Below are 22,211 nucleotides of genomic sequence, written 5' to 3'. Positions count from 1 at the left end.
ATCTTTTATCTGGCAAAGATGCAGGAATCCCTCAATCTAAAGTTAAAGATTCATTTTGAGATGAGTACAATTAATGTTTGCTTAAGGCTTCAACCTAGACTATAAGTAGAGCTATTTTTCAAATCGATGGCTACAGATCGTTTTTTTTTGTTTATGATACTTTGAGATATCTACATTTAATATTAAAAGGTGGCTATATCATAAATTCTACTTTATACTTTGTTACACAATTTCGCCAATCATTTTCATCTTAAATGATGTCAGCGATATAAAATTATACAATAAATAAAGACAATATTCTACCCACAACTTGCATAACAGTTATATGTGAAAATATCTCATCTTCTGAGTTACATAATTCTTTTTATTTTCAGCTAATTGATATTTGATAAAACAAATCCTAAAAACCTTAAAAGAAATGCTCAAACATTAACCCAAACAGGAGGGTCTGGATGAGGTCCTACATTTCTGTATTCTTTTAATTTTTTGGCCATTTTTTCTATTCTTTGTACTTTTTGTCCATTTTTATTTTCTCTTTGTACTTTTTGATTATTTTTCTTTTTTGCAATCTACACCCTATAGTATATTCTCAGATGATAATTATCTATTAAGGATTGCTGGTTCTAAAAATCTAAAAACTGAAGTCAGATTTTGTAATTGTTTGTTATATATCATTGTATTTCATGAGGGCCTCAGGGAAGATTAGCTTTATAGCTAACTGTGTAACCCTCTTTAAATAAAGAATTATTATTATCATTATTATTACTATTATTATTATATTATATTATTAGATATCAAATTTCACCCATGTTTCAATAGTAGTTACAATAGCGGTACAGTGGAGTCCCTGGTGTCTGTGCGGCCTGTGATATCACACCTTAGCTGATTTCGTAATATCAACACAGTAACACAAATAAAATTGTTCTTGTTATTGTTTTAGCCTTCCAAAGGGAGAAAAAAAAGAATAAAATTGATAAGTCCAAGAGTAAATTAATAAGTGCAATCCCGTGATTTGCCAAATTTGGACAATTTCTAAAATTTACAATTTACCAAAAAAAATACATCATCAGATAAAATTTGTTTATTTAAGTCAAATTTTTATCAGATTGAAATTCGTTTTTTGCTCTACATCGTTGGCAGTGTATTTGGTTCAAACTCAGCAATATTTCGTAGTGTAAAATCTTTCCTTTATCCAAAATAAGCTATTTTTGGAAGGCATGCACTAAATTACAGGACATTGGAGGAACTCTCAGCACAGGGGGGTGCCCTAATTTTGGACACATATTACACAAAATCTAGAGGATGAAACCATACAAACAATAGATTTTATGAAATAAAAGTTCGCTATGAATGTGTTCACACAATATTATCCAATTATTGGTTTTATCAGTTGAATGGAGTGAAGTCTGAGGTGCACAGATACACCAGACTGCACCGTAACTTATTTACTGCTCCTATGCATATTTTGCCCAATAAATGTTTCTTCAATGATGCTCCTAAATGCCCTTCAAAATTCATGGATTTATCCGACCATTCAACAAAAAATATCTTGCAAAATTGAACATAGAAAGTAATGGGGCTTTAAATAAGTGATCTTATTCCATAAACATTACTTACAAACATTTATTTAGATATTCAGTAATCAATTACATTTCCTGTTCAACAGGATTTTATAGGTTAGCTTAAAATTAAACCCGCCAAAACTTTACAATTTGTTTTCAATATGAAGCTCTAGCTGCTAAAAAATCAATTGCATTATTATATAAAACAGTCCTTGCAAATTGCACTGTATAATAGTTTTGAGCTACCATTTTATTGCAGAATCATTCAACCTTTTCAGATAATCGGCATTCCTGCATTTCCAGATGAAGAAAAAATTCATCTGCCCTTAAAATTCGTTACATCATAATTATGAATAAAATAAATGTTGGGTTTCATCATGAGACAGTAATCCAACATAAATAAAAATTCAATTAATTTTTATTTTATAACATTTAGAAGGAATGTTTTATTTTCTATCTGGAAATACAGAAATGCAGATAATAGTAAAGTTTATCTTTTTGCCATCATTATTTCGTTGTTTTTAATCTGGCTTGTTGCAGTGCTGTAATATCCTACAAGAACAAAACATTTCAATAAAATGAACTAATGTAAATGAACTTATGTAAATGAACTTATGTAAATGAACTTATGTAAATGAACTTATGTAAATGAACTTATGTAAATGAACTTATGTAAATGAACTAATGTAAATGAACTTATGTAAATGAACTTATGTAAATGAACTTATGTAAATGAACTTATGTAAATGAACTTATGTAAATTATCTATTCTATTAAGATGTCCTTATTGCGCTTTGTAATCACTGAGATGAAGAACAGCAATAAAATCACTGTTCCTTTGCTTTTTGTGTGTTTTTGTTTCTGTGCATGTATTGATTTTGTGTCATGGATGGATACCCCCTATCCTTTGTTTTTCTATTATAGGCATTAGTTTTCTTGTTTGAATTGTTTTACATTGTCTTATCGTGGCCTATTATAGCTGACTATGCGGTATGGGCTTTGCTCATTGTTGAAGGCCGTACGGTGACATATAGTTGTTAATGTCTGTGTCATTTTGGTCTTTTGTGGACAGTTGTCTCATTGGCAATCATACCACATCTTCTTTTTTATATTAAAAAGCCTTGTTCAAAATTATTTCTTGCAACCATTGGACAAAAAATCATCTCCTCTAAAGAAGATGGTATTAAAATGTTTATAGATGTATATTTTAAACTTGTGTGCCTGTAAAATAAAAATAGCTCTCTTTGATAGTCTGGCAAATAATGTACAGGGGTGTTACTGTGGATTCGTTATTATTCGTTGGATACCAATTTTCATGGGTTTCGTGGAAACAGGTGAACCATGAATTTAAATGTTCAACGAATTACAAATTTACAATAGGATGTGTATGCACAGATTGGCAAAACCATGAAATCAAATATCCACGAAAATGCAAATGTTCATCAATCCACGATAATTGATACCCACGAAAATAAATGAATCCACAGTATTTGAATTCAGAAAAAAATAAGCGATTAATTGCATTTTGTAAACCTATCTTTTCATATTATCTCATAGATTTATATTTACATGAATGATTTTTGCCAGTTTGTGAAAAATAGTGCAGTGCATCATACATTTTATTACATTTTAGAAAAAGAAAATACTATCCCATTAAATATATTAAGATGATCCACCATATATATTAATCAAATTGTAAGAAAATGTGTTTGATGATGTTTTTACTTCTATAAAGGGCTCTATAATATCTATTCTGCTGATGCCTGCATAATATTGCTACCAATCCTCCAATCTTAAATTCTATAACGTACCTCTATAAGTAATCCCCTGAAATTATCATAGGCTTTGTCTAAATCATCATTTATTACAATGTGGTCATAGCTGCCTTTCTGTTCAGCTGAAAAAAGAAAACAAAACACCTATAAGATTAACATACTGATGCTGCTGTATCTCTGATTATATCAAAGCTAATTAACTGTTATCTTGATTTTGCTCTGATGCATTGTGAATAAAGAACAATGACATTAAGGATGTACTTGGGTGAGGTTTAGGAATTTTTGTAAGATGTTCGACTTCTTGATTTTTTTCCTTTCAATACAGGTTAAAATATTTTCCCCCAAAAACATCAATTTGTCTTTTAATATAAGACTTCAATAACTCATAAACGGTCATTAACAAGAATATGTCCATTCTTGATTTCTTTTCTTTCCATTTAAGACCCAAATAATAACAATACAAATGTAAGTCGATAGAAGTCAAACTCATTAATTCCTGGATTCTTTAAAAAAGATGTTTTTTCTTATGATATCTTTAAAAATAATACATATTCTGTAAAATTTATTTTCTACAGGAATTCTTTATACCTTTGTACCCCATTATTCTCTGTGTTTTTTTTTCTTTTTTTTTATATTTTTTCTCTTTTATTTGTTTTTAATCAGTAATTACTCTCTATTATGTAAACCCCATCCAGCCCCTCCCCATTAATATTCCAAATATGAAAAACATTGATGTTTTTTAAAATATTTTTTGGTGAAGAAAAGGACAAAGGAAATTTTCTGGAGAAGAAAAATGTCTTAAAACTGATAAATCTATTTCTTCTAAACTCCCTCTTTCCAATTTCTTTTTGGGAAGGCATGATTATAAGAAAATCTTTCTCTCATACCATATTCCAGAGACTCTGTTGCTGAATTTATTCTTTTCTGTAAACTTTCTTCTGTTTCTGTTCCTCGTGATTTTAATCTTTCAACCTATAAAAATACAGAAGTTCAGATAATAACAAAAATTGACAATACATATAAAATCCCGTTTCAACTCTCAACAAGAATACATCATTTTTATACTCAGTTTACCCCACTGAAATGTCAAATATTGTAAAAAGAAGTGGATGTCTGAGGATAAAACAAGAATTTGTCCATAGTACAGGAATGTCCCGCTAGATTATCATTTTTGTATGTTAGTAGTCCCTGAAATTGGGGTAAAAAATAGATTTATTTTTGGCATTAAAATTAGTAAGATTATATCATTGGGAACATGTGTACTAAGTTTCAAGTTGATTGGAATTCAACTTCCAAACTACCTAGACCAAAAACTTTAACCTGAATGGGGACAGACGGATGAACGAACAAAAGTCGAAAAACATAATGCCAATAAGTGGGTCATATAAATTGACAATACATATCAAATCCTAGTTCAACTCTCAACAAGTAGAATATATACTTTGTCATACTAAGTATGAGGGTCGAGGGTTGGTCCTGATTCCAAAATCCTATTTCATGCATAGTGGTAAGTTTTTAATGGTGTTGGTTACTGGACTGCCCAGAGAGAATCCTTAGGAAAAGTGATAGTCCTTTGCAATAATTGGAACAATGCAATAATAACGAGTGTTCTGTAGATTTTTCTTATTGTGTGTAAGAGCTTATTTCCCAATGCTTGTCGAGTAAGACTTTTGTTAACTGCAGAGCTCCAGATAAGCTGCGTATTTGCGTGATCACGCAATACAAATAATAAAAAAACCCATGCAATTGCCCATTGCAGGGTTCAATAACCCAATTAATTCAAAGGAAAACCCAATTATATTCCAAAACCATGAGTTCTCAACCCTTTTATTGGCTACCATTTGCGTTATTTACCCTTATCGGTTTACAGTCGTCGCGTAAACTATTTTTATAATATTTATAATTGGAAATTTCCTTTCGTTTAAAAAAAAGATCCCTGCATCAAGTAGCTGAAATGGGTCCCTGTTGGAGTTTTCCGTTGCTCAATAGGTACACTTATTTTTGAAAACATTTCGATCTTCTCGGCGTTTATCCAATTAGCATGTGTCATGAAGTCATATTTTTTCGCATTGCTCAGGATTTATCATAACATACATTGAATTAAAACAAAAGTGAATTCCGGTAAAAATATTGAATAGAAGCATGTTTTCTGCTTCTTTTAAAAAGCTTAGGGAAAGTTATGATGATAACATGACTCAGCCAGTGTTTTTAGGGCGTGTGTGCGTACCTTAATGAGAACATTGCTAATAAAAGCAGGGTGTCCTCAAAAACGAAATCAGTTGGAAAAAATGAAAGGCCAAATCAATTATGACATTATAAAGCATCAGAAACCAAAAGTTCTAATAAAAGACAACTAAACCCAGATTTATGAAAATTGGAATAAAACAAAAACATTCAAGTATAATTAGAGTTTATATACTATTTTTTTTTTCATTTTACCGTTAATTAATGAATACACACACAGGCACTGGTCTAAGAATTTATTATATAAAGGTATAAGACGAGTGCCTGTGAATACACATATCCGTTTTTTTACAGTTTATATGAGAAAATACAAAACTGGCAGGTTTGAAACGGAACACAAATTAAACCTACAATTGCTTCTCAGTCAATAAACCAAATAAAACAGCTAGCAAATAACCCTAACCCTCAACCAAATAAAACAGCTAAACAAAGAAAGAAACATATTTAAGATGGAAAAAAAATCTGGGGTTGATATTGCCTAAATATTCAATATTGTGTTGATGAAAAAACCCAATACATTAAGGAGCTTGGTGGTGAAAAACCCAATTTGATATTAACATGAGGGTGAATTGGAATTGATAATGCAATCAAAATACTTTATCACCCAATTATATAAGAAAATGGTGGGTAAAAAACCCAATTTGTGAATTCTTATCTGGAGCTCTGTAACTGGCTTGCTTTTTCGTATAAATGTTGTAATTAAGATTGACATTTGAAAACAATATAGATCAGCATAGTTAAACATGTATATACATATTAAATTTGATTGGACGTCATCCTAAATACATGTACAATTATACAATATACAAACAAAGTAATCAAGCCAACCAAAGTCTTACTCTACACACATAAAGAAATTAGCTCTAAAAAAAGTCATCAAATCATCTTACCAAAACATCTATACTAGGAGGTTTGACGAACACATATCTAGCATTGAAATCTGTCTTTTATACTTACCAACACCTCCATACTAGGAGGTCTCACAAACACATATCTAGCATTGAAATCTGTCTTTTATACTTACCAACACCTCCATACTAGGAGGTCTCACAAACACATATCTAGCATTGAAATCTGTCTTTTATACTTACCAACACCTCCATACTAGGAGGTCTCACAAACACATATCTAGCATTGAAATCTGTCTTTTATACTTACCAACACCTCCATACTAGGAGGTCTCACAAACACATATCTAGCATTGAAATCTGTCTTTTATACTTACCAACACCTCCATACTAGGAGGTCTCACAAACACATATCTAGCATTGAAATCTGTCTTTTATACTTACCAACACCTCCATACTAGGAGGTCTCACGAACACATATCTAGCATTGAAATCTGTCTTTTATACTTACCAACACCTCCATACTAGGAGGTCTGACGAACACATATCTAGCATTGAAATCTGTCTTTTATACTTACCAACACCTCCATACTAGGAGGTCTCACAAACACATATCTAGCATTGAAATCTGTCTTTTATACTTACCAACACCTCCATACTAGGAGGTCTCACAAACACATATCTAGCATTGAAATCTGTCTTTTATACTTACCAACACCTCCATACTAGGAGGTTTGACGAACACATATCTAGCATTGAAATCTGTCTTTTTTATATTTTTCACACCATTAACTTCTACATCCAATATACATATTCTACCAGTCTTTTGTATATCTTCTACTGCTTTTTTACTGAAAGGTAAGAAACAGATATTTAAAGTATTATCATCTAGTTTTTTTCCTTAACAATGAGGATAGACAAACAAGATATATTGATCGATTAGTGTTTAATGCCACTTTCAGTGCTATTGTGCAATTTCCTGGCAGTCAGTTTTTATTTGTGAAGGAAGACAAGGTGCACTGAGAGAACCACAAGCCTTGGTAGCAAAACTGACAATCCTAGACAAATTAAATTGGAGTCAAACATATATTTAATTTTAGTCTATTTTCAGGAATTTATTTACACAATTTTTATTACTATGCCTTTGTTTTTGTACAATTTTGATTTAATCAGACTATATATATTCACTTTATTTTGCTCATTATGAAAGACTTATGGTGTAGAAAGTGAGACAACAGATGATTTTCCTTGACATATTTTATCCCCAAACTAAGAGGTGGTCAAAAAATGGACATGGATAATATATTTTTACGATTTATGATGCCATCATTTCATCAGTCTTTCCCCAATCGTGAAAAAAACAAATGACATTTGTCACCAAATTTTTATACCCAACATAATTTATTGCCTTCGTTATTATGTTTTTGACCCGTCGTCTGTCGGATAGACCTGTTCTTGACCACCCCAACTCCTCCAAAACCACACAATAGAATTTCATGAAACTTTGAAGATAATAGGGACATACATGTATTATGTAAAAAAAATTATTTGTAGATGTGCATATTGACAGGAAATAATGGTAAAATGATACTTTTTACAGTTTTGACTGTATCCGAGATCTAATGACAAAGTTTTTTTCTAGGAGTTACGCCCCTTTGAACTTTCATTTTAGTTACCTCTATAAACTTTTGCAACAGTTTGTTAATGCAACTCCTGTGAAAACACACAACATAATTTCATGAAACTTTGTAGATAATAAGGTCATACTGTGTACATGTAGATGTGCATATCAGCAGGAAATTATGATTCAATTTTTTTTCTAGGAGTTATTTTATTTGTCCAGTGACAATGTGGAGGCGTGGGGTAATTTCTTGTCAAAAGAGCAATTTAAACTATCAAAATAGAGAGAATTACAAAGAAGTTTTTACTCTGACAGAGTTTACTAATAGGTTTTTATAAAAAAGAAGATGTGGTATGATTGCCAATGAGACAACTGTCAACAATAGACCAAAATGATACAGACATTAACAACTATAGGTAAAGCCCAACCGCATAGTCAGCTATTGTTTATTTGAAATTCTTCAATCAATAGCATGAATAGTCTATTGCACAGTTTTTGTGTAATTTTTATTTTAAAAAAAAATTTTGGCATGGGGTTGTCCATCCTTTTTTGACATCATGTTTTATTAGTGTTTATTAGTCTCTTCTGAAACTTTATTAAAACAGAAAACCAAAAAAATAAATTAGAGTAAGAAAACATCATACCTTGTTCCATATCTATTCCCTGAGAATTCTGCATGTTCTAAAAAACCATTCTCTGCCATTAATGACTCAAAGTCTGGTCTTGTAACAAAGAAATAATCTGAAAAGGAATTATACAAAGTACAAACTCTTTACAAAACAAAATAAAAAATTAGCTTTCAAGATTAAGAAATGGACGCAAAAAGGTTGAATTGTGTTAAATGAAAATTTCTGCATTATTGGGCAAAATACTAACAATTATAATAATAAACAATCTTGACATCAACTCTTGTTCATATTTTTCATACATTTATGAAAATAAAAGTTCAAGTGATTAAATTCTCACTGGATTGAAATAGAACTGCAAAATTTGGCTTAATTGTTATGAAATGCTATGTAAACAAAGTTTTTACTCTCTTTGGAAGTTAGGTAGGAGTACATTGTAGGTCCTTTGAGAACTTTTCTTGCTAAATCAAGTTGTTGTGACAATTTACCTTTTCCATCTTGTTCACCCGCTCGTGGATTTCTAGTCGTATCTATAAATAACATAGAAACTATTTTTAAACATTGTCATGATAGGAAAACTATGAACTTTTTATAACCCACCAATCATTACACAAACTTTTTTCTCTTCTCTTGTTGGCTTTAGCAAACAAAAAACTATAATATATAAAACAAAAAGAAACAATTCAACAAAGAAAGTATAAAGAAACTTAAAGCCTGATATCTCCCTATAGCTATATAATGAGTTATATAAAGTTTTGAGTTCAGATTAGTTGTGGTTACAAATTTTTATGCTTATTAGGAAGGAAGTGTTAAAGCTTGAGTTAAAAATAGATTACATAATTTTAATACACACATCAAACTACATCAAATCAATCAATGATTTTCTATGGGAGCAAAATATTGATTTTTGTTTAACATTTAAAAAATATGTAGTCTCTACAAGCCCTTGATAGCATTGATATACGAAATACAAACCCTTGATAGCATTGATATACGAAATACAAACCCTTGATAGCATTGATATACGAAATACAAACGTTTTATTTTAATTTGGTTCATATATAACAATAATAATTATAAGCTCTATGAACCTTTTTACTGAACTTTTTTTTATGGTAATGTGATCACTGATGCTATATTGATTAGATGTAATGGGTGCTATTTGAAATGATTTTTCTTGTTAATTGAGTAACTCAGATCATGATGCGATACTTAACCATTCATAGAAACAAAATAGTATTTTAATTACAAGTCCCTACTAAAATGACTAATCAGAGTGTTATACATGTATTAAATTTGTGGGTAAAATTTCAAATGAAGTTTCCATTTACAATATGATTTAGTGATCCCCAAATAGGTTTCAAATGAATAGGTTCAATAATACTGGAATAATTATTTACAAGTGTATTATAATCTAAACAATTTTACTGTTACGCATTGAAACAATGAAGTGACAAGTATGAATTCAAATTTAGATTAATGCAAAATGTCTTTCAAATAAACATTAAACACATGATACAAGTTAAATGTATATGAAATATTAAAACAGTCTCTAGTTTTTATTAAGATGTGTGACCTGCATCCAGACGGACATTGGTATAAAATCCTATGAACAATAGGCATGCAGCAACAAATATCTGACAATTTACATAGTCATCCTATTCGATCTAACCGTGGTCTAACTTTAAGAACATTTAAACACAGTTTTCGTAAAATTCATAAATTTTAATACTTACGCGAAACACTAAATGCAAAGCAGTCTGGGAATTCTTTGAAGAGGCGTGTTAACAGTGTACTTTTACCACCTCCAGACGGTCCGCTGATTACAATAGGTCGGAAAGATGTCATGTCAAAGGTGGAGTAATGGCAAACACGAAGGGACACTGAAAAAAAAGATGACATTATTTAATAAAAATTCATAAAAATTTGATGAGGTATCATTATGATTACCGTCCAATGAGACAATTCTCCACCAAAGATAACATGACGTAGAGGGTTAGCATCTATAGATTACATTATGACCTTCAACAATGAGTGAAACACAGATACAGCTATAAAAGTGTACGAAACTGACCAAAATAAAACAACTACTGTGGATTCATTTATTTTTTCGTGGATATCAATTTTCGTGGATTGCTAAACACTTGTATATTCGTGGGCATTTGATTTCGTGGTTTTGCCAATCTCTGTATACAAGGTCTATTAAAAATATGATATTCGTTGAACATTTTAATTTGTGGTTCACCTGTACCAACGAAACCCACAAAAATTGGTATCCAACGAATAATAATGAATCCACAGTACTTGGGCACTGTAAGGAGATTCCCCTGATAGATAGAAATATCTTAACAACATTGATGGCCATCTAATTTAAATGTTTATCAGTGCTTAAGGAGGTACAAGCGCACCTCAATCTAATTAAAAACCGATCTCTCATCGCTCCTGTTTCTGATATGTCGCGTGGGAGATCTAACGAAACCAGCTTTGAGGTCACATGTGAGTGAACTAAAAGTTATGAATTTATAAAGATATGCAAATGAGTTGACGACCTATTAATAAGCCAATCAAAAAAGTTTATGAATTATTTTGACTGACGATTTCGTCGTAAATAAAATGAGTTACATCCCTTTGCCTTACGTTAAACTTCCAAGATCGTGGAAGACTCAATTTCATTGGTCGAAAAAGACACACCTATGAGGTCACTCACATGTGACCTCAAAGCGGGTTTTGTTAGATCTCCCACGCGACATATCAGAAACAGGAGTGATGAGAGATCGGTTTTTAATTAGATTGAGCGCACCTAAGGGATTAAGCTCTTCAAAACCAAACAAATCACATACAGTAAAACATGTAAAAAAAAATCATTGGCTTCTCAATGATCAAAATTAGTGTTTGTCAAACTGGTATATATACAATGTACATCATTTGTACATGTACATTGTATATCCAATGAAATTATTCCTGAAAATTGTCTGGTTCAAATTTCTTGTATTTCTAATATTTTGTCAACTGGCCAAAGTAAATATTTTGTCAAAATGTTCTACGATTAATTTTCAATACATGCATCCCTGGGCAAAATATAAGTCTTTAACAGAATCTTTTCACTTATGAATTTATTTATTCAAAAGGACAGTGCACACTGCTGGAACAGATTCACTATTGCATATTATAATTTAGAAATCCAATGTATGAGACAAATTGATAAAATCATAGAACCAATAATCAAATAATAATTAATGGAAAAATTCAAACTTGAACATCATAAAATCTTTATTGAAGTTATTTCAACCTTATTTAAGCTTATGTCATGTATGTATAAAATGTGTGTTCAAAATTAGGGAAATGTACCCCTTTAATGATTATGCATATAAAGTAATAAACAATTCAAACAGCTTACCTCAGATGTATAAACAAGCAATGTAAGAGTTTGTTCGTGATAAAATACAATATCTTAATTAAAGTATTGGTTATCAGAGAAATATTCTCAATTACCAATCAATAGCTCGTTTCAAGAGATAAACCAATGATATTACACTTCAACTGGAGAGGATTTTGGTACCGACCTGTAACCATCCACACTCCACAGTGTAAAGAGTAAGCAAAACTTATACATCTAAAATTTTACCCTGGGTGCAGCTTATTACAACAGAAGAGGTTGAACCCTGAACAGTTCATGCAAGTATGGAGTCACTACATTCAGACTTGATACAGATCTGAATTTGGATTGTGATTAATTATACGACACAGCAATAAACTCCTTGAAATAAGCACAGGCCAGACAAGGACATGGCCTGAAAAAATATATTGATTCCTATCAATTTTTGTTAATTTTGCAACACATTCTTTAGAAAAATTTGAAGAATCATCAATTCAGTGCTGTAAATTTGTAAGGATTATTACCCCACTCTCACTATCATTTTCTATGTTCAATGGACAGTGAAATTGTGGTCAAAACTATAATTTGGCTGTAATGGCATTAAAATCAGAAAGATAATAGCATAGGGATTAGGGAACACAAGTTTTAAGTTTCAAGTTGATTGGACTTCAACTTTATCAAAAACTACCTTGACCAAAAAATTAAACCTCTAGTGGGACAGACAGGCGGATAAACAGAGGCACAGACCGGAAAACAAAATGCACCTACAAAAATGACCTAGGTGGTTCATTAAAAGAAATTTATATGATGAAATAATTGATTTACCTCCCTTGTAATATTTATTCTCAAATCAAAGATAAAAATCTATATGATCATTAATCAGGAAATCAATCAAGATGAAAAGAAAGATGATGAAAATTAAGAAAAGCAAATCTTTCTACAAAATTCTACGGCAATGTCAAATTTGTCAAACATCAAAGAAAGTATGTTAATTAAACTTGGGATTTTTTTCTTAATTATCAAGATCATGAAGATGAAAGTTCTTTTCCATCTCCTAAGCTAATTACACGCAATTCTTGAAGGACAAATAGAAAATATTATGATTAGCATTCACTCTTCACTGATCATATATCATTTTCTTGGTGGTTAAAAGATGGCTCATTTTATATTTCCTAGTTGCTACATTTGTACTCGCATAACTGAATTTCATCCTATTTACAAGTAGAACATGTAGAAAAGATACTTTTTTTTTAAACCTATCTGTAGATGCTTGTTCTGGATTAGTCTGTTAATCATAAACATCATTTTAAAAATTAATGACAGATAAAATAGCATAAAAACTTCATATTTTTTATTGATAAACATGATAAACCAGATGCTCCGCAGGGCACAGCTTTATACAACCGCAGATGTCGAACCCTGAACAATTAGGGCAAGTAATTTGGACACAACATTCAAGCTTGATACAGCTCTGAATTTGGATTGTGATCAAATTTTTGACATAATATGAGTTACTGACACTAAACAAATGTCAAGATCTTACAAATCTATTGCCCAATATTGCAATTAAAAATTTCTTCTTTAAAACTTTTCAAAAATTTGGAATTTTTTTTTTGAAAACTCATACCATCCCCCTTTTTAGCTCACCTGGCCCGAAGGGCCAAGTGAGCTTTTCCCATCACTTGGTGTCCGGCGTCCGGTGTCGTCGTCCGGCGTAGTTAACTTTTACAAAAATCTTCTCCTCTGAAAATACTGGACCAAATTAAACCAAACTTGGCCACAATCATCATTGGGGTATCTAGTTTAAAAATGTGTGGCGTGACCCCACCAACCAACCAAGATGGCCACCATGGCTAAAAATAGAACATAGGGGTAAAATGCAGTTTTTGGCTTATAACTCGAAAACCAAAGCATTTAGAGCAAATCTGACATGGGGTAAAAATGTTTATCAGGTCAAGATCTATCTGCTCTACAATTTTCAGATGAATCGGACAACCCGTTGTTGGGTTGTTGCCTCTGAATTGGTAATTTTAAGGAAATTTTGCTGTTTTTGGTTATTATCTTGAATATTATTATAGATAGAGATAAACTGTAAACAGCAATAATGTTCAGCAAAGTAAGATTTACAAATAAGTCAACATGACCGAAATGGTCAGTTGACCCCTTTAGGAGTTATTGCTCTTTATAGTCAATTTTTAACCATTTTTCGTAAATCTTAGTAATCTATTACAAAAATCTTCTCCTCTGAAACTTCTTGGCCAAAGTAATCCAAACTGGGCCACAATCATCTTTGGGGTATCTAATTTAAAAAATGTGTGGCGTGACCCGGCCAACCAACCAAGATGGCCACTATGGCTAAAAATAGAACATAGGGGTGAAATGTAGATTTTGGCTTATATCTCTGAAACAAAAGCATTTAGAGCAAATCTGACATTTGGTAAAATTGTTTATCAGGTTAAGACCTATCTGCCCTGAAATGTTCAGATGGATCGGACAACCTGTTGTTGGGTTGCTGCCTCTGAATTGGTAATTTTAAGGACATTTTGCCATTTTTGGTTATCATCTTGAATATTATTATAGATAGAGATAAACTGTAAACAGCAATAATGTTCAGCAAAGTAAGTTCTACAAATAAGTCAACATAACCAAAATTATCAGTTGACCCCTTAAGGAGTTATTGCCCTTTATAGCCAATTTTGACCAATTTTTCGTAAATTTTTGTTATCTTTTACAAAAATCTTCTCCTAGCTCTGAAACTACTGGGCCAAATTTAACTAAACTTGGCCACAATCATTATTGGGGTATCTTGTTTAAAAAATGTGTGGCGTGACCTAGCCAACCAACCAAGATGGCCACCATGGCTAAAAATAGAACATAGAGGTGAAAAGTAGATTTTGGCTTATATCTCTGAAACCAAAGCATTTAGAGCAAATCTGACATGGGGTAAAATTGTTTATCAGGTCAAGTGGTATCTGCCCATGAAATTTTCAGACAAATCGGACAACCTGTTGTTGGGTTGCTGCCCCCGAATTAGTAAGTTTAAGCACATTTTGCAGATTTTGGTTATTATCTTGAATATTATTATAGATAGAGATAAACTGTAAACAGCAATAAGGTTCAGCAAAATAAAATCTACAAATAAGTCAGAATGACCAAAATTGTCAATTGACCCCTTAAGGAGTTATTGCCCTTTATAGTCAATTGTTAACAATTTTCATAAATGTTTGTAAATTTTTATAAATTTTTACAAAATATTTTCCACTGTAATTACTGGGCCAAGTTCATTATAGATAGAGATAATTGTAGCAACAAGAATGTTCAGTAAAGAAAGATCTACAAACACATCACCATCACCAAAACACCATTTTATCATGAATTTATCTGTGTCCATTGTTAATATGCACATAGACCAAGGTGAGCGACACAGGCTCTTGAGAGCCTCTAGTTTGCAATTAGTCCAAAACCTGACATTAATTCCTTTATACATAATTTACAAGAAGAGTAAGGGAGGTATATCTGAACATAACCAACAATGTATGTTAAATGCTTTTGAATTACCTCCCTTACAATGCTTTTAAATTGTCTTAATTGTCAATTGACCAGAATAACCTAGTTTTCCCCCCGTTTAAGCCTCTAATTCCAAAACACTTTGAGCCATAACCACCTAAAGTCAATACTAACCATCCCTTCATGGTATGGAAACTTGTGGAATAATTTTAGAGAAATTCATACACTTGAACACAAGTTATTGTTTGAAAACTGCAAAATGCTCATTTTGTGCCCCCTTTTTGGTTCCTAATTACTTAACTACTGGGACCATAAACCCCAAATCAATCCCAAACTTCCTTTAGTGGTATTGAACCTTCTGGTAATAATTTATAGAGATCCATTCACTAAAACTAAAGATATTGTCCGGAAACTAAATGTGTCTTCGGACGATGTCGATGCAGACATGATAGCATTATACGATGCAAACATTTTTTTGCGGATGTATTAAAAGTGTTTATGATAGAAATTTGTAACATTTTCATTTAGATCACAAAATTCAAAAATAAAGATATATATATGTGCATTGACTATATCATGATACATTGATATTTACCTGCAAATGTTGTACATGTTTAATGAGAACCTTACAAAAAACCTTTAAAAATAATCTTTTCTTTGATTTCCAAATTGATCCAAAATTAATCAAAGTATTTTACATGAATACATATTCATGCGCTTGCATTTAAGGTCGATTTCTATACGAAGCTGAGCTCATATGATAATTTTTTTAGAATAGCAAATGACCATTACTTATAGTTCTTTAAGTCAGATTAAATACTGCTAATTTAATTATTTTTGTGGGTACAATCAAGAGAAAAATGTCTTATTTTTGTGGATGTAGAATTTTATGGTTATGCCCAACGAAGTCAGCATAAAAGCCTACTGTGGATTCATTATTATTCGTTGGATATCAATTTTTCGTGGATTTCGTGGGTACAGGTAAACCACGAAGTTAAATCCTTAACGATTGACAAATTTCATATAGGCTTGCATTCAGACCTCAGCAAAACCCCGAAGTTAAATAGCAACGAACATTAATTTTTTTATATAAATAAGGCCGTTAGTTTTCTCGTTTGAATTGTTTTACATTGTCTTAATGGGGCCTTTTATAGCTGACTATGCGGTATGGGCTTTGCTCATTGTTGAAGGTCGTACGGTGACCTATAGTTGTTAATGTCTGTGTCATTTTAGTCTCTTGTGGACAGTTGTCTCATTGGCAATCATACCACATCTTCTTTTTTATATATACAAGTTTTCTTTGATCAATGAAAATTTGTACCCAGGGAAAAAAGTAATCCACAGTCATTTATATACAAAATTTGTAAAATTTGGGGTTTACCAATATCTACTAAATCCATGAAAATAGGTACAGGTTCAATGTAATCATGTTAAAAATTAAATCATCAGTAATGATCTTAGTCATTTTTATACTCTTACCTAAAAAAGTTAAGAAATCACACATTTTAATCAAATTTTGAAAACTGGTCATGTATACAGTATGGTGCATCCTGGTTTGCACATCTTTAAATAAAATTACTTGTCAACAAAATTTGATAGGATGCATGTTTTTTTCTGAATAACATATAATTTGTACATGCATTTTACCTGTAAAATCTAACAAGTATACCATGTAAACTGCATTTTTTTATTCCTGGAAAACTAAGGGAAACATGAATGATTTTGACATACATGTATATGTAGTAAACATGTAGTACTTATATCCAATGTCTTAATTGTATTTAAAAAATACAGAATGGTTAATGAATTTTAACTTTTAAATTGATTATGATTTAATTTTCATCAATACAAACACATTTTTCTGATGTGTAATCAGGCAAAAAATTCATACATATAAAACATATTATACAGGTTCTCACTCAGGCCAGTCGAAGAGTCCAGGACTCATGAAAATCTGTCTGAACTCATTATTTTCAAAACTTATGAGTCCACTTCAAGGCACTTGTCCTGGACTCATGAAAAGTGCTCTGAACTCACCATTCTTGGAACTGGTGAGTCCACATGTCCTTGAATCATGAAAATCTGAACTCCTGGTGAGTCCCTGAGTCCTGGACTCATTAAAATTTGTCTGCACTCATCATTTTTAAAACTGGTGAGTCCACAAGTCCTGAACTCATCATTTTGAAAACTGGTGAGTCCATCAGTTTTGGATTTCCCCCCTTGCAGCACACATGTACTTTGTTGTCAAAGAATTAACAAGAGGTCTTGTGGTTTAGGTCACTGCATATAAAGGTAAAGTTGTAGGCAAATTAGAGTACATCAGAAGACAATTATTCACCATGTTCAATAGCAGTACATTTCTGAAGAATTTGACAAGACAAAGGATTTTCTTTATATATATTTTGTTCTAAAGAAAAATTGATATATAAATTATAAAGAAAATCCATATACACATGTTTTGTAGTAAAACTTAGCTATTCAAGAATATAAAGAATATTCTACTTCTTATATATCACTTGACACTTGAAATATCACTTCACAATGCTTGACTTTGGTAAAAACCAAAAATATGAAAGAAAAATTCCAATAATCCATAATCACTTTTTTTTGTTTGTATAACATATTTTCAAATACAGATGATCCAAATCCATGCCATGAGAAGATTCTTAAATGTGGTCTAACAGCTGGTCTATGTTGTTTTTTAACTGGTCTAGTATTACTAGAATTTTAGGTCTACAGTAGTCGAATTAATAAAGACGTCTTGATTCCTTCTATTAATATTGTAACTCATGTTTAAAAAAAAAAAAAAAAATCCTAGAACAGTAAAACTGGGTCATTAGACATATAATCTACATGTAATTTACACTTGTATGAAAATTTATTGGACATCACTTTAAATCACACAAGTTGGAAACTGTTTTGAACAGTAAAATATTGCATCACAATTCAAAACATTTGACATCATAATCATGATAATTCAAAATCTATTGTTGCTTGTCAGAATACATGCTTGTCAACACTTGGTCTGTTTGCCCTCCAACATATTTATTGAAAATGTAATCTTATTGGTATTGAAGGTTTAATAAACTTATTCAGATATTCATATGGTAAAGCCACAATTAAAAAAATTTTGATTTGCCCAAATCCTACCCAAAGGTTGAGACAGTGGGTAGGTAGGTAGGCATTTTCTTTTTTTTTTCAAAAAGAGAAATTGAAGTATCGGGTGTTTATTAGTCTTCATGCCTATCTGATTAAAAAAAACTTCTTCAAATCAGGACAATAAAAGAATTTGAGTAGGCAGCTTTTTTCTGGGTAGGTAGCGCTTGGGTAAACAAACATATTCTTTTTTTATGGCCTAAATATATCATTAAACAAATTGTACATAAAATTGAGAATGGAAATGGGGAATGTGCCAAAGAGACAACAACCCGACCATAGAGCAGACAACAGCAGAAGGTCACCAACAGGCCTTGGAGGCATAAAACTTTGCTCAGTGCTCGGAGCACAAAAATCATGCTCGAAACATAAAATCCAGCAATTTGATTGGTTGATTTTTCGAGTCTGAGTACAAAAATCATGCTCGAAAGTTTTATGACCGTGAGGCCTGGTCTTCAATGCATACATATATTTTTCTTGAAGTTTATGAAACAAACTGACAAAAGGACATATTTAGGACTTTATTACTTGTTTTAGGAGCATTTTTTGTGCATAGTTATGATGTCTTTGATCTCATTAATTGTTGAATAAAATAAATTGTCTTTGGTGGAATAATAATGAAATTAAATCAGCTCCACCATGAGCACATGATATGACCGTGGCATTTTCAAAGAATAAAGATCAATAACTTCTCAATGTCATATCAGAAATTTATAAAAATAACTAAAGGGAAGTTATCTAAATAGATATATATCAGCCACCAAGTTTTTATAAAAACTGCTCAAAGCACTTCACATGCTTAAGGGATATTGACAATATCATATTGTCTGTAAACTTGAAAATCACCCTTTTTTTTAATCAGAATCATAAAATTTGAATTTATAAAAATGGAACTGTTGCTTACAACAATAGATATAAGCAATTTACCCAAGTTTCATGAAAACTGCTGGAAGCATTTTTGAGTTATTGACTGAAAGCTGGAAAACCCCTTTTTTTAATGAATAAAACTTCAAAAACATAAAATCAAAAATTTACAAAATTCGAAAGGTAGCTCATATCAATATATATAAACAATTCACCAAAGTTTCTTGCAAATTAGTGATAGAGTTTTTGAGTTATTTTCTAAAAACTGGAACCCCCCCTTTTTTTAATGAATAAAACCCCAAAACTTGGAACATTAAATGTAAAATTATAAATAACAAAAGGGAGCTCACATCAATAGATATAAACGTTACAATTCACCAATGTTTCATGCAAATTGGTTAAAATGTTTTTGAGTTAATGTTTGACATGTTGACCATGGAAAGACGGACAATGATATACCATATGTCCTGGAAACAGGCATAAATTATAACGTTTTTGTTTTTAAGGGCCATATTTCAAACTTGCTCTGTGTTTTGATATAAAATCAGAACATTTAATTGAGTTTGGGACATACGAAAGGAAAGGATAAAACTTAATGCACCTCCCCTACAACTGCTAGGGGCTTTACAATATACAATAAGACATTAAATGAAATAAAAAATCAAATTGAACAAATTCCTGACAAATTCGGACTGCTAAGAAATTTTCTATTGTTTTTAAGTCTCCTTTAGCCAGGTCATACAGCCTTACAGGTCAAAGTATTTTTGTTTTTATGTTTTTTGATAATTATGACATCTTGCAAGGCTTTTTTATTTTTTTAACTGTGACACATTAAAATAGCCTTGCAAGACAACCTATAAATATTTGGACTAGTATCATGAGTATGTATGAGGGTAGAACAGTAAACAGCCAGGCAGACAGCGACCTTTTGCAAAAAGACTTAACATCATTGGAAGAATGGGAGAATAAATGGCATTTGAGTTTTAACACCAAAAAATGCATAGTTATAAGAATAACGCAGAAAAACAAATAAGTGAGAGATACATCATACAAACTCCACAGACATACACTAGACAATGGTGATGCAAGCAAATACTTAGGCGTAACTATCAGTAACAACATATCTTGGGATAGACACGTTGATAATATTGTAGACCAAGGAAATAAAACATTGGGATTTATCCAAAGAAATCTGAAAGACTGCACAAAACCAGTAAAAGCAGCAGCATATACAGCCATGGTAAGACCTTCACGGCTTCAGTGGAATATGCCTGTACAGTTTGGGATCCATGGAGCCAAAAAAAGATTAAATCATTGGAACAAGTTCAAAAAAGAGCAGCAAGATTTGTTCATAATAACTACTCAGACCGAACACTTGGCTGTGTAACACACATGGTTAAACAATTACAGTGGCAAAGCCTGGAAGAAAGAAGAAAAACCAACAAATTATGTATGCTATTTAAAATCCAGCATGGGCTTATTGATATAGATAGACAACAATATCTAATACCCAATGACAGCCGCACCAGAGGTATAGGCCGCTTTTACTTGGAAAGAACAAAAACTGCATGAAACCTATAGACGGTCATTCTTTCCAAAAACCATCAGGGATTGGAATCAACTTCCAGCTAAAACAACATCAGCTGACTCGATAGAGGGTTTCAGAGCTGCTCTCAAAGCAGGCTCTGGAAGGAAGTGAACAGCATAGAGTGTATATAATTTTAATTGTAAATTGGCGAACATTTTAAATGTATATAACTTTGAGAGGACTTGCTGCCTTGCCAGGCAATGAGCTAAGTTTTCGCGGGACCATACACATTCAGTATGAATTCGGTTCCTTACCTGGAAACGGTAATTTTAAGTGCAAGATGATAAAATGTACTTTCTTTTAGACCATAAAAAAAAGATCAGCTGAATTTGACGAAACACACAATTTTTTTTCACCAAAATAATGCTAACGATAATTATTTCAGTCACCTGACGAATCACGATAAGGATATTTTGACCAATCAAGGTAAAATCTTAACCAATTTGATGATAACAGTAGCCAAAAATAACCGTTTGACGACTTACGGTAAAGGGTATTTTCACCCTCATATATATCCTGTTAATTTTGAGCCAAATTGAAGGATTTTTAAAGTTATATAAATCAGGATTGATCAGGAAGGGAAATACAAAAAAAGTACTACCAGATTTATAATCTATGACATATACATAATTAGGGCTGTAAAAATCTTGACACGCCTTCTAAAGTATTTACCTCGAACAAAACGATTAAAACAAGACGACACACTTCTTCTATATAACACGTTGAACATTCGGCAAAAAGTGTTGTTGGTGACACGACTGTGTCTGTAAAATGTTTAGAATGATTGAGATTTTTGAAAAATACTTCAAGCTTCGGTAGCACCTTGATTTAGTAGATTCCAGTGCAATCAACATTCCTCGGGGGTCTTTACCTCTTTACCCTGATAGTTTATCTTAAATAAAGTTTAACCAGCTGTTAACGTTAATGCTGGTTTGTAAATTATTTATATTAGAAATAAAAAATATTCAATTGTACAACACATAATAATAATAAACCTACAGAATACACGGAGAGCGAGTTATTTATTTTCAAGGGACAGGTGCT

The 22,211-nt window shown here is 31.7% G+C and overlaps 1 protein-coding gene across 1 annotated transcript; it reads right to left on the bottom strand.

Moving 5' to 3' along the window:
• Window positions 1-1,561: 1,561 nt before the first annotated feature.
• On the bottom strand, window positions 1,562-21,960 carry LOC143058363 (guanylate kinase-like). Its single transcript, XM_076231866.1, has 8 exons — window positions 21,840-21,960; window positions 10,413-10,559; window positions 9,165-9,206; window positions 8,695-8,791; window positions 7,142-7,280; window positions 4,225-4,309; window positions 3,374-3,459; window positions 1,562-2,114 (listed from the first exon to the last, which is right to left on the bottom strand). The coding sequence occupies exons 1-8, from the start codon at window positions 21,895-21,897 to the stop codon at window positions 2,070-2,072; spliced, it is 699 nt and encodes a 232-aa protein (XP_076087981.1). The 5' UTR covers window positions 21,898-21,960; the 3' UTR covers window positions 1,562-2,069.
• Between the last annotated feature and the right edge of the window lie 251 nt (window positions 21,961-22,211).

The sequence above is a fragment of the Mytilus galloprovincialis genome, chromosome 14 (assembly GCF_965363235.1).
Source record: "Mytilus galloprovincialis chromosome 14, xbMytGall1.hap1.1, whole genome shotgun sequence".
Taxonomy (NCBI): Eukaryota; Metazoa; Mollusca; class Bivalvia; order Mytilida; family Mytilidae; genus Mytilus; species Mytilus galloprovincialis.
Note: the sequence above shows the minus strand (reverse complement) of the source record. Positions and strands in the feature narration are given on the sequence as shown.